At 38.1% G+C, this 13,114-nt stretch overlaps 1 protein-coding gene across 2 annotated transcripts; it reads left to right on the forward strand.

The window, feature by feature from the left end:
• Positions 1-521: 521 nt before the first annotated feature.
• On the forward strand, positions 522-10,316 carry LOC122667216 (transcriptional corepressor SEUSS). Of its 2 annotated transcripts, XM_043863463.1 has the most exons (10): positions 522-1,372; positions 1,709-1,904; positions 1,991-2,110; positions 3,002-3,050; positions 3,246-3,460; positions 3,557-3,625; positions 5,484-5,581; positions 6,404-6,497; positions 7,949-8,018; positions 8,937-10,316. In XM_043863463.1, exons 1-10 carry the CDS (start codon positions 852-854, stop codon positions 9,905-9,907), a joined length of 2,403 nt encoding a protein of 800 aa, XP_043719398.1. In that variant the 5' UTR covers positions 522-851; the 3' UTR covers positions 9,908-10,316. The 2 variants fall into 2 exon arrangements, with proteins under 2 accessions (XP_043719398.1, XP_043719396.1); XM_043863461.1 differs by having other exon boundaries at positions 522-1,904.
• Positions 10,317-13,114: the final 2,798 nt, after the last annotated feature.

Here is a 13,114-nt window from a genome sequence, read left to right on the forward strand (position 1 = left end):
TCTTGCTTTCTAATTGATGTCTAGGAAGTTGGTGTGACGGTTTATAATGTTTGAATATGTTAAAACGATCTTCAGTTTGGGTATTTGCGTCGGATTTTGTTGTGAAGATCGCATTTTGAGCTTTGGGTCTTGATGGAAAAAGTCCCCTTTGATTATTTTTTGTTTCCTTCGGTGCCAAAAATGTTCTTTTAATTATAGATTTTCCCTTTATTTGGCGGGTTTCAGCTGGTGAACTAAGTTCTAGACAATTAATTTTATTAGAATGCTGTTGTAACATCGACTTTAGTGTTCTTTTTTCACTCTTGCGGGTCGTGATGGCTTTCTTTTGGTTGATTGTGATAGACGAGAGTAATCGGCTTGGGGTCCTCAGGTGCTGCATTTGATGGTGGAAGACCGAGTTTTCTCTTTTTGCTTGTATTCGGGAACGGAGAATGCATTTTTGTATTATGCCGTGGAATTTTATCTGTAAATTATACAGAGACTTGGGCCATTGCTGGCTAGAATCTCTCACTTTTGCAGTAATTGTGGAGCGCAAGAATGTTCAGAATCAATACTTATTGCTTTGTTCTAGTTATTCTTTTTCTTCCTCCGGTGTTCATCACTGTTAGCCAACAACATATGTTTGGGAAGAGAACTTTTTTAACGTCGTTGGGTTCAAATGAGAACTGTGTGGTCTCCAGCTCTGGATTTAAGGGTAATACGTCTGCTGTGTTGAGAGAGATTTATTAATCCGCGCCTTGTCACTCAGCTGCTGCTTCTTTGCATCTCGCGGTGTTGAGTTTGTACTTCATGCGGTTATAGTACAATTTCTCGACTTTATTGTGTAGTCTGTAGCTTGTGCTATTGGGAAGATGGTGCCCTCGGGGCCTCCGACTCCTGTCGGTGGTGCCCAATCCGTCCCACCTTCATTCCTGCGATCAAACTCTGGCATTCTGGGAGTTCAAGGTGGTGCACCGACGGGTTTCCCGTCACTTGTCTCTCCACGTTCTCAGTATAATAGCATGAACATGCTTAATAACATGCCCAATGTTTCCTCTCTTCTCAATCAATCCTTTGGGAACGGTGGGTCAAACCCTGGGCTTTCTGGTTCAGGAAGTATTCAACGTGGAGGCATTGAAACTGGCGCCGAGTCTGATCCACTTTCTGGTGCCGGTAATGGAATAAACTTCACTCCTTCACCTGTCTCGTTTGCACCATCTAACGCTGCGAACGTTGGTTCAACTGGTCAAGGTCAGGGGCAGCAATTCTCAAACCCATCTGGGAACCAGCTGGCCCCTGAGCAGCAGTCATCTCAACAACTTGAGCAGCAAAACTTCCAGCATGGCCAGCAGTCGTTGCAGCAGTTTTCTGTTCCTCACAGCCAGCAGCAGCAGCAGCAGCAACAACAGCAACAGCAATTTCAGCCGATTCGGGGTGGATTAGGCGGCGTTGGCCCTGTTAAATTGGAGCCTCAGATGACTAATGATCAAAATGGGCAGCAGCAACAGTTGCAATCCTTGCGGAATCTCGGTTCAGTGAAATTGGAGCCTCCACAAATCCAGACTTTGAGAAGTCTAGGGTCTGTTAAACTAGAACCACAACATTCAGATCAGTCATTGTTTCTTCAGCAACAACAGCAGCAACAACAATTCCTCCAAATGTCTAGGCAGTCTTCTCAGGCAGCTGCTGCTCAGATGAATCTTTTGCAACAGCAGCGCATCCTGCAGCTACAACAGCAGCAGCAGCAACAACAACAGCAGCAACAGCAACTCTTAAAGGCACTTCCTCAGCAGCGTTCTCAGCTACAGCAGCAGTTTCAACAGCAGAATTTGCCTGTGAGATCTCCAGTTAAATCTGCCTATGAACCTGGGATGTGTGCTCGGCGTTTGACACATTATATGTATCACCAACAACATAGGCCTGCTGTAAGATCTCATTTCAGCGAATCTTTTATCACGTATTGCATGATTATTTTACGACTTCTGTGTGCCTAAGATCTTCTTTAATGCAGGACAACAATATTGAGTTCTGGAGGAAATTTGTTACCGAGTACTTTGCTCCCAATGCCAAGAAGAGGTGGTGTGTCTCTCTATATGGAAGTGGTCGGCAAACAACTGGTGTTTTCCCCCAGGTTTGTTGTTGAGGAAAATTTATGCAGTTCAATATTATAACTGCTCAATTGGGCTTAGAACTTATTTTAGGCCATGGATGGGTTCTATGGGGGTCACTTATTTATGGGGTTAATCTTATAACAGGGCCTAAATTATAGGCTCATAAGGTGGGGTGTGGTCTGGACACGAGAATAGTAATAGAAAGTGTTTAGGAATTTCAGTAGGTCTTTTTGTATGTAATACAACTCCATCAGTTAAAGCATGGTCTGAGTAAAGAATTTTGGCTTAAGAGTTTTGGAGTTTTGAGCTGTGCATACAGGATTGGTATCCCAGATTTGATCTCCCTCCTAATTCTATTAATCTCTGAGCTCAAGTGTGATCATTGCTTTCTCTTCTTCTCTGTTCTTCTTATTCTCTTATCTTCTAGCTCCTCTAATTTCTTCTGTGATTATTCTAAAATTCTTTTCTGTTCTTGAGAATTATATAATTTATCCTACCATTCTTCTATCGAGTCTACAGCGATTTGGGACTGTTAGTAGTTTTTTGGCTCCAGATCTCCAGATTCTTTCAAGAATCTTGAACCGCATAAACTTTGTTCCTTCTTGTTGATGTTATGCCTCATTGGGGAGATTCAATCCAGGTAGCCTGGTTGGAGGTTACTCCATTACCCATGATATTAGGCCATCCTTCATTATATGTACTTATTATGGGCTTTATATTTCCTCTTCCATAATGTAGCATCAGGAGGATAATGATCTGATTTATTTGATGAAATTTGCCAACTATTTATTGTATAGATGATTTTTGTTGGCACATCAATATGAAGTGTGAAAATGTATTATATCACCTTTTTTTTAAAATTATTTACGAGAAGGTAAAAGATATTAAGGTTTCGATTGTAATTTTTCCAGGATGTATGGCACTGTGAAATATGCAATCGCAAGCCTGGACGGGGTTTTGGTATGTTTTAGTTTTCTTGGTTTATAGAATTTTTATTGCACTTTCATCTTGTTTAGGTTTTTTCATAGTGACATCAGTGCTATCCCCAATCCTTGTAATTAGGCTTGTCACTTTGTTGCCATTCTAGGTTCTAACAGTGAAAATTTGTTTTCACTTGTAAAGATTCTATTTGATATTTTCCCTCTTTGCTTTCAGAAACTACGGTTGAAGTTTTGCCAAGGCTGTGCAAAATAAAGTATGATAGTGGTACTCTGGAAGAACTTCTTTATGTTGATATGCCTCGCGAATATCAGAATGCAACAGGGCAAATAGTCCTTGACTATGCAAAAGCAATACAAGAAAGCGTATTTGAGCAACTGCGTGTAGTTCGTGATGGTCAGCTACGAATTGTTTTCTCACCTGATCTGAAGGTTAGTGTGTGATTAGTTTGTTTTATATTAAAGCAATTCTTGATTCCTTTGGCATTACTGAGTGGCATTGTCTTTCTGTGTGGACTTCCACACTAGATTTGTTCTTGGGAGTTTTGTGCTCGGCGTCATGAGGAGCTCATTCCTCGAAGATTGATCATACCTCAGGTAAGCAATTAGAAAGAGATCCATTATATAGTTGAATGCCTAATTGGAAGTGTTTGTTTTGTTCTAGTCATGACTTGTGCAACAGATATCATCTCTGGAAAAATTTACTTATTAGGCTTTTCTTGCCCAAGAAATGAGTGAAATTTTTTGACTTCAGTTTTCTTGATAGTTGATTATATTACTTGTCAAATAATGAAAAATGAAGAGATAAATAGTTATTAAACGATTAGCTAATAAAATAGCCTACCTTTGACTTATCTGCAGCTTCATTGGAAACCAGTTTATTCTATTTTGAACCTTTTGGCTCTTTATCTTTCCCTTTTTAAATAAGTAATATCTGAAAAATTCTTTTTCTTTTAATTTTAATTTTATCATTTTTAGTTCCAAAATTATTTTTGGAATCTGATGAGTCATTTGAATTTCTATGTTTATGTGGTTAGCTCTTTATTGAAAATTTGAATTACTTATTTAAATTCACATGTTGATTCTCCCTCCCCCCCCCCCCTTGGGGCCTTGGGAGAATTCTTTAAATCATTCATTTCCAGCTGAATGTGCTCTTTCATGTTCCTGAAGAAAATATTCTATAATCTAAAGGAGTTAAAAATTTGTTGTCTTTGTAACCATCAATTTTTGAAGGGCTTCCTTATATCATTCCTTACTTTAAATATAAGCTGTTCTTGGTATTTGATCTTCTTGTAGTAAATTGATTTTTGATTTTTGATTTAAAGGAGTTATGGCCTTACGGATTTTTAAGTGATCCTAGCAACGGATATTTCTACAGAAAAACTATGGAGTATGCTAACTTTGTATGGAGAACTTACATTACCCATTATTACTTGTGGTAACTTATTTGATCTTCACTTTTTCTTAGCATGCCAAACATTTTGCTTTGGAGAGTTGAACTACAAACTTCAGAAAGAAATTCCTTTTGTCAGTGTCCTGAGGGGTGTTAAATAATTAGTAAAATATTTGCTTATGTGAGAGAGAAATACTTCCAGGGTGGTGATGGTTTCTCATCTGGCGCAAATATGTCTACAGTTTCAAGCATGAATGTGTTTTTTTTTTTTCTGGGTGAATTTAAAGCATGAATTGATATGAACTGGTATTACTATTTCCTGTGTATTTAATTATTTATTCTCATATTATTTCATTTTATCCTTCTTGAGGTACACAAGAACTTGTTATATTATTCATTTTGTTCCTAAAACAAGTTTAGTTGTTGTTAATCATGTATTCTCTTAACAGCTACAATGTCATCCTAAAGAAATTTATATCCTATTGGTCCTACCTTCCTTTTCCCCTTCCGATTTAGACAATTTTAGACATTCCATATTTAATCTTAAATTCTTTTAAAAGTGTCTACATTATAACTGTTTTTCTACCGTGCAAGTTGCTAGTCATCCTATTATGATTGGTGTCTTTATCCACATTTCTTCATGGTGAGAATCCTTGTGCATTTATCATCTTAACAAATTGATTTGTCGCTCAGCTTCCAATTGTTTCCCTAGCTAAATCCTTACCTGTTTCTCTGTGGACTGAGGTGAAAGTGAAACAATGAGCGATCACATATATTCTCCTTGTTTTGCATAGCATTTTTTTCTGTACTTTGGAAGCTAAAATTCTTCTTCTATGCCTTACTTGGGGACAGTAACCACCATGATTAATTGCATTTCCAGTGTCCTATTTTTTTTTTTTTCTTCCTAATCATGATTTTCATGTTAGTCTATCTGAGTTTGCTTTTTGCTGGATGTTATTGATATCTTTTGTGCTTCTGTTGGAAGTTGGTTGTGCTACTGTTGTGAGAGTGTATTATGGAATTTTTTTGCATCAGCATTGACTATTATTGTTGCATGTGCAGATTAGTCAGCTCGGAGCAGCAGCTCAGAAATACCAGGCTGCTACCCAAAATGGATCATCCAGTCTTTCTGCTCAGGAATTACAAAATAACTGTAATATGTAAGTTAATTATTCTCTATTACATGTTAACTTCTTTTTTCTGTAGTATCTGAAGATGAACTGGTGACCAGTGTTTACCATCTTACATTAAATGTCATTGGTATCTTTATCATTGGTTGCATTTTCTGTGGTAGGACAGTTATTCTCTGTCAATGCACACATACAGATTATTTGTAATATGTTGTTATAAAATAAAAAATTTCACTCTTACAGGACTACAGGAGTAATGTAATATTTCTGGAGACCCACTTTCCTGTTCTGATAAAAAGCATACGCCTGCTGTTTTGAAATGATTTTGACCTCTTGAACTCATTTTCTTAAGAAATCATGAAAAGAATCTGTACGATGCTCAAAAAAGGAAAAAAAAGAAAAGAAGACACAGTATTAGAAATGACAAGTAATTGTCCATGTGGCTAATGCCAGGGATTCCCCATAATTTGGATGGTTAACTACAGCTTCGTTGTGACAAAAAATTGACGGAGAAATTTTAAGTGTTGTTTGACTTAAAATGTCACTGATGCATGTTAATCTTGTCCACTTTACTTCCTGCTTTCACTCAGATGTCTGATTCGGTGTTCTGTGTTCTGGAGGCATTTTAATAGTTAATAATAATATTTTTCTTATTAATTCTTTGTGGGCAAGGCAGCTAGGAGGTGCCTACTCTTTAGAAATATTGTATAAGGCCATCAGTACTCAGTAGTGGTGCACAGTGTTCTGTGCCTATTTGTTAATGTTTGATCTCATCTGAGCATATTTCTAATGTATATTTATCATATATATTGAAATCACTTAGATTGATTAGTAAATGTTATTCTTCTTCAGGTTTGTGGCATCTGCTCGGCAATTGGCAAAAGCTTTGGAAGTGCCTTTAGTAAATGATCTAGGATATACAAAGAGATATGTGCGATGTCTTCAGGTAGTGTACTTGCTCTGTTGCAATTGACATAAATCCATAATTCACTTTCATATGTGAATTTGATTTTTGAGGATAACTTGAATTTTGTCGAGTGTTATCCATCTGCAAGTAGTTTGTTGGGGTCATCAGTCATCTACCATTGCAAAATTGCATAGCTGTTTCTTTTTTTGTTCAATTATTCTCACTTTTCTAAAATGTATCCATTTGATGTGATTCTTGTTACCTATCTTGAACTGCAGACCACCCTTAGATTTGGGTTTTCATATTTCAGTATAAAGATGCATATCTCTTCATATGTTCACTTTGGATTGTGAGAGTCCAAGAAGCCAGGAACTTGTCAGTTTTTATGTAATATTTGTTAATGTTTAGTTGTCTAGCTGTCAAATTTGATTCCGACCTAATCAACTAAATTCGATGTCAATAATAGTCAGATTCAACAATCAGGTAGTTTCAATTCCTATTGGTAGTGGGAATTTAAGCTCAAAGATGCAAGCCACAATTGCCTTAGTTTCCAGGTAAGTCAACAACTAATGTGATCTGTGGTGATTCGTGATTCCAGCCTGTTTGGATTCTCATGATCCAAACTGATCTTTCACTGAATCCATTTTCTCCCGGGCTCATTTCTAGATTTTGGAATATTTCAACTCAGCATGACCTTCATTGATGTGGGTTTTAGATTCCTTTATGCTTGATGTCGAAGTGAAAATTTCCACTGGAGAACTTGTTTACCAGCCCATCTGAGGGCCTGGTGGATCAGCATGACAAAGTTATCAATACCCAGATGAGGGGAAGACAAAAACACACCTGCACACAGTTTCTTGATTTTGACTGAAGATTCTTATCCAAATTCATAAGACATTATTCCATTAAGCAACTTAGTTTTGGTTAGATGATTAAATGTATTAACCCATTAATTAAATTTCAGTTGTGATGATCTAGATAATAGATGCGTAAGCAGAATAAGGAAGGTGTTACTGGCATACTCGTCTTAGTGTGTGTTCCTTTTTTCTCCCCTTTATTCAGTTATGCTAATATTATGTCTGGCTAATCTAGATAATAGATGCGTAAGCAGAATAAGGAAGGTGTTACTGGCATACTCGTCTTAGTGTGTGTTCCTTTTTTCTCCCCTTTATTCAGTTATGCTAATATTATGTCTGGCTAATCTAGATAATAGATGCGTAAGCAGAATAAGAAAGGTGTTACTGGCATACTTGTCTTAGTGTGTGTTCCTTTTTTTTTTTCCTTTATTCAGTTATGCAAATATTATGTCTTACTAATCTATTTTCCCCAATTTAATATTTTTTGCCACTAGATAAAATAATATCTTGGAGTAGTTTTAATGGTTCCACAGGTCTATCCATGTATGAGGAATTGTTGAGGCTACTGTTCATTGATTTTTTTGTTACAAAATCTCACTTCATTTGTGATGTTTTATGGGTAAAAATTTGCAGATATCGGAAGTCGTTAACAGCATGAAAGATTTAATTGATTATAGCAGAGAAACAGGGACTGGACCTATGGGTAAAGCTTCCTAGTACTTTCTTCATGTTCCTCTTCTCATTATGTTCTTCGAAAGGTTTGAATTTTTGTTCTTGGATAGGTTGACAGTTGAAGAGCTGCCAATGTGGTGCCATGATTGTGCATGCTGCATAGGTTTTAGGGAAAAAACTGAATGTTGGTATGCTTAGTGATGTGTATCTGTTCATGACCTGCCCACATGGCAGGATGTGGGTGTGCCCATATGGCTGGTACAATTTCAGCCCAAAATGATCCTCAGAAGGGGCTTAAACTTACAAGGATGCCATTTTGTATTATTCTCATGGCAATATACTGTTTTTAAAACATTAAACTTCTGAGTCATTTCTCTTACTCAGGTCTGAAATTTTCCAGTGAGATGGGTGCAGAGTTCTCTTACATGAGACCGATGCTTGTCCTGCCACATGGCAGGTACAAGGAAATATACAGAAGCTTCCATATTTTGATAACTTAGTTGAGAGGGAAATTTGATTCTGTGCATAATTGGTTGAGAAGGATCAGTTTTTTGATACCTTGGGACTAGGTGTTGGGAACTTCGGATGATTTGGACATGAATGGATGCTCTTGGGATCAGAACTGTTAGCAGCCTGAAACTTCTTGACTAGACCTCGTCAAATGAGACATTAGTTACCCATATTCCGAAAGGATACTTGAGAACTGTTGAATTATGAACTGCAGTCCTCTTCGCTACTTTTATGAAATGGCAGCCAGATAATCCATAGGATCCTAACTCCATGGTGACTTGACTAATCACCATACCATTGTCAGGACATCGCTTGATGGGCTTGTTTAGGGATTAGTGCTAGAATGTTAAAAGCAGATAAGTTCCTGTAAGTTCCCTTTATTCTTCTTTATTGGAAACGTCATGGTAGGGTAATTAATGACATTGTTTTTCTTCTTCAGCGAGTTTGATCAACTTCCCTAGGAGGACCAGCACTTCATCTGGGCTTCACTGTCAAGGTCAACAACCTGATGAGCAGCAGCAGCAGCTGCAACAAACTGTTGTGCAAAACTCAAACAATGATCAGAGCTCTGTACAGGCCACTGGTGTGCAGCTCACTGCTAACAATGGTGTCGTCAGTGTAAATAACTCCCTCAACTCAGCATCCACTTCCACATCTGCAAGCACCATTATTGGGCTGCTCCACCAGAACTCCATGAATTCAAGGCAGGAAAACCCAATGACAAATGTTAACAGTCCATATGGTGGGAATACGGTTCAGATTCCATCTACTGGCTCCTCAAGTTCAATACCACAGGCTCAAACGAATCCATCATCCCCATTTCCATCGCCAACACCTTCATCTAACAATCCTCTAAATTCTCATAGTGCCTTACCAGCAACAGCACACACAGCGAACCAGATGAGTACTGCAAATTCACCCGCCACTATTGCAATGCAACAGCCAACTCATACTACTGAGGCTGATCCCAATGATTCCCAGAGCTCTGTCCAGCAGATCATACAAGAAATGATGATGTCTCCTCAGCTGAATGGTGGGGGTAGTATGGGTGGTGTTGGTTCCTTGGGAAACGATATAAAAAACATTAACGGAATGACACAGATAGGGAGTAACACAGCACTCAATGGAGGGAACTGCTTGGTTGGAAATGGGATTGGCAACAGTTCAGGCATTGGCGGTATGGGATATGGTAACATGGGTGTTGGAATTGGTCCATCTGCCACGGCTAGTGGTATCAGAGTTGCGATGGGAAACAACTCCATGACATTGAATGGGCGGGTTGGCATGCCATCAATGCCTCAGGACCCTGGGATGAACCACCACCAAGATTTGGGGAACCGGCTGTTAAGTGGGCTTGGTGCAGTCAACAGCTTCAATAATCTCCAATTTGATTGGAAATCATCTCCATAGTGAGGATTTTTGATGATGTGTGTTCATAACGATGCTGCCGGAGCTGTCAGACCTTCTGATACATCCGGACTGCTTGTGTCATCATATGGTAGTCCAGCATACCACAGCTTCCACTTCTGTACTTTTCAGGAAAGGAAAACAGTGTCCATTGAAACGTTGTAATCCGCATCAGCTTGGCGTTTTTTTCCTTCCCCCTCCACCCCCTCCCTCTCTCTTGGGTCACTCCTACATGTGAGGAGGGTCACTGCTGGGAAATCCGTGTACTTTATGATTGCATATAGAAGGTTATCACTACTAACACCCCAAAAAATGGGGATTCATGGAGGTCTCATTCTTTGGGATGTGCATGTGTGTCTACTCTAATTTTCATACTACACCATTCTGCAACGGTTTTTTGTACCCTCAAAAAGTGTCCATTGTCTCTCCCTTTCCCTAGGTAGAACATTCTGGTGATGTCTTTGTTTAACAAAGCGCTCCAATGGTAAATTTGACTGCGGAGATAGAAGGGCGGTATCATCTTTGAGAAGGGAAGCCTAGAGATAGCTGTACGATAGTGGCCGTCTACATCTTTTTTATTAATTTATTTGGCCAGACGAGATTTAAGATGGCGTTAGACTGTAATTTTTGATGTTGTTGAATACTGGCATGGATTCTCTTTTCCATCGTCCGGTTTTGAATTATACTCTTGAGCATAATAGAAAATAGTCACCCTTCAAGGTGGAAGGTTTGTAGAGTATACAAGAGAGAAACAAAATATTCCCTTCTCCTTCTCCTTGCTTCTTTAAAAATAGGGAAAGAGAGCCACAGAATTATGTGTGGGGATTTTCCTGTGCCCTCTCACAAAAAGCGTGGGCCTCGCACGGTATTTTTTTATGGGTAAAAGATTTCTGCCAGTTTGCGTACAGCCTGCGTTCAGACGTGTTCTTATTGTTTTTTTTTTGGTTATGATAAAATACGTGTTCTTATTGGCCATCAAGTTTGTGCAAGGCCATGCATTGATTTTCTATCCTCTTTTTAATCTAATTAAAAAATGTAGAGTCCATATGGATTGATATATTTTTTAGACCACTACTTAGTGGTAGTGTCTAGGTTCTTTTCTACATTGGCAGCGTAGATTGATACCTTTTTTAGACTATTAATAAGTGGCAGTGTGCAAATTCTTTCCCACATTGTCAGTGTAGTAAACCTTCTCCCATAAAAATAATGGGAGAAGGTTCTTTGAGCAAGTGGCATAGGAGAGTTAATAAACTTGGATTAATAGAGGTCATCTCATGTGAGGAGAGAGAGAGAGAGAGAGAAGTTGCTAATGTAGTCTTTATTGTTAGCATGGATTCGGTGATTGGTTGTCGTCGATATCGATATTAACTGGTCACTGATACCAATACATAGGCTGTATCAGTATTGATTGCTTATCAAACACTATTTTCCACCCAAAAAAAAAAAAAAAAAAAAAACACATCCGTATCATATCAGTCAGATATTGATAACATACGATGCTAATACGGCCACTATGATATCAATTCCAAAAAATTGTGGTGGTCGACTTAGAGAACTTTTTCCTAACAATAATTTAATCATCGAAAAACTTGACTGAAACGAAAGACATTTTGAATTCGATATTGTGACTGAGACTGAGAAAAAGAAGTCTCATAAGTGAAAGCGATTTTAAAGACTGAGGGTGTTTCCTTATGGACATGGTTTTTCAGCACGAGGAAATAATCTTTTCTTGGGCACTAAGATTTACCATGTAAAATTTGTGGACAGGTAGGTACCTAGGTCCGAATTTGCCAAGTACTACAAAAAATAGTTGAAAAATATGGTGCTACCATGGAACATACGTGGGCGGTAAATGATTGAGTTTGAGGCTCTTGTGTATTCCCCCCAGCCCCAGCCCCACCCCCACCCCCACTATTAAAGCTGTTCAATTCCACAAAACTGGGTGCATTCGTTAAGATCTTTTAGTAAAAGCCATGTGGGAAAACTTTTTTTATTCTGTTTTGTAATTTATTTTGTTTAATCTTTTATGGTGTCCTAGAGATATTCTCACCGTCGTTGGTTTCTCATGGTTTTACTGACATCCAACCAGGACAGATCAAAGGGCAACACAATCAAGAGAACCAAGAAGTTAGAGGTAGGCCTATGGTATAGGATGAAATGATATGGCAAATTATCTACTATAAATTATCCAAAGAAGCCTTTAATACCAATATTGGGGTTCCAAAAGCTTTTACAGAGAATCTTATAATTCTGAAATCTGAAGTCAGGAAAATGATAGTTTTCCAATTCTTCATCCCTTCTGGTCCAAGGCAGTTTACTGGTTTGCACTTTGCAGTAGGGTCTGGTGAAGGGTACACGACAACAATTGCAAATCATAGCATAAACGCATTTTTTCTTCTTTTTTATTTTTTAAAATAGCATTGTCACTTGTTACCTGGCACGAATTATCAGATCCATCCTCCCAGTTCCGTTTGCCACATTTCTTGTTCGAAGAGAGATAAGAACAAAGTCATTTTCCCAGTAAATGTTATATCATGTTAAGATCGACAATATATCTGACCCAAGTTATATAACTTCTTCCAACTTCACTTTAGAAAGAAAAAGAAAAAGCAATGTGGATAAAACATCCATTGTTTAGATAAAGACAAGCCAATTTTTTTTTTGGTAATAATAAAGACAAGTCAGCTTTTTTTTTTTTTAGTAGTAACAAGTCAGTTCAAAACACACAAGTAAATGCATCTAATATTCATATGTCAAGAAACTTGAATAATGAAAATAAAATTAAAGTAAAAAAAACAAGATATGTCACATAAGTTTTTTTTTTTTTTTTTTGGGGAGGGCCGGGGGGAGAGACTCGTTGGAGGGAGAGCACACCCCAGAAATTGGATGACAACCAGCATTCTTCATTCAATATGTTTGGCATTTATTAATACATAATATGGGTTAACTAATCACAACTAAATAATCCCACAGATTCTAGACTACTACTAACAACCAAACGCCTGATTCAAGAAACTAGACCCATGCACAACCCCATATCTCCATACAACATGGCTAAGCGAACAAGAAAAGACCCATAAGAACTATGCACACCAAGGAAATTTAAGATGAGTAACTATTCCTTTTGAAGCTTTCAATAGTAGCAAATTGTACATGTACGGTTCATAGTGAAAAAGAGTGATTTTGATCTACAAGCTAATCAGCACATAC

Source organism: Telopea speciosissima, chromosome 7 (assembly GCF_018873765.1).
Source record: "Telopea speciosissima isolate NSW1024214 ecotype Mountain lineage chromosome 7, Tspe_v1, whole genome shotgun sequence".
NCBI lineage: Eukaryota > Viridiplantae > Streptophyta > Magnoliopsida > Proteales > Proteaceae > Telopea > Telopea speciosissima.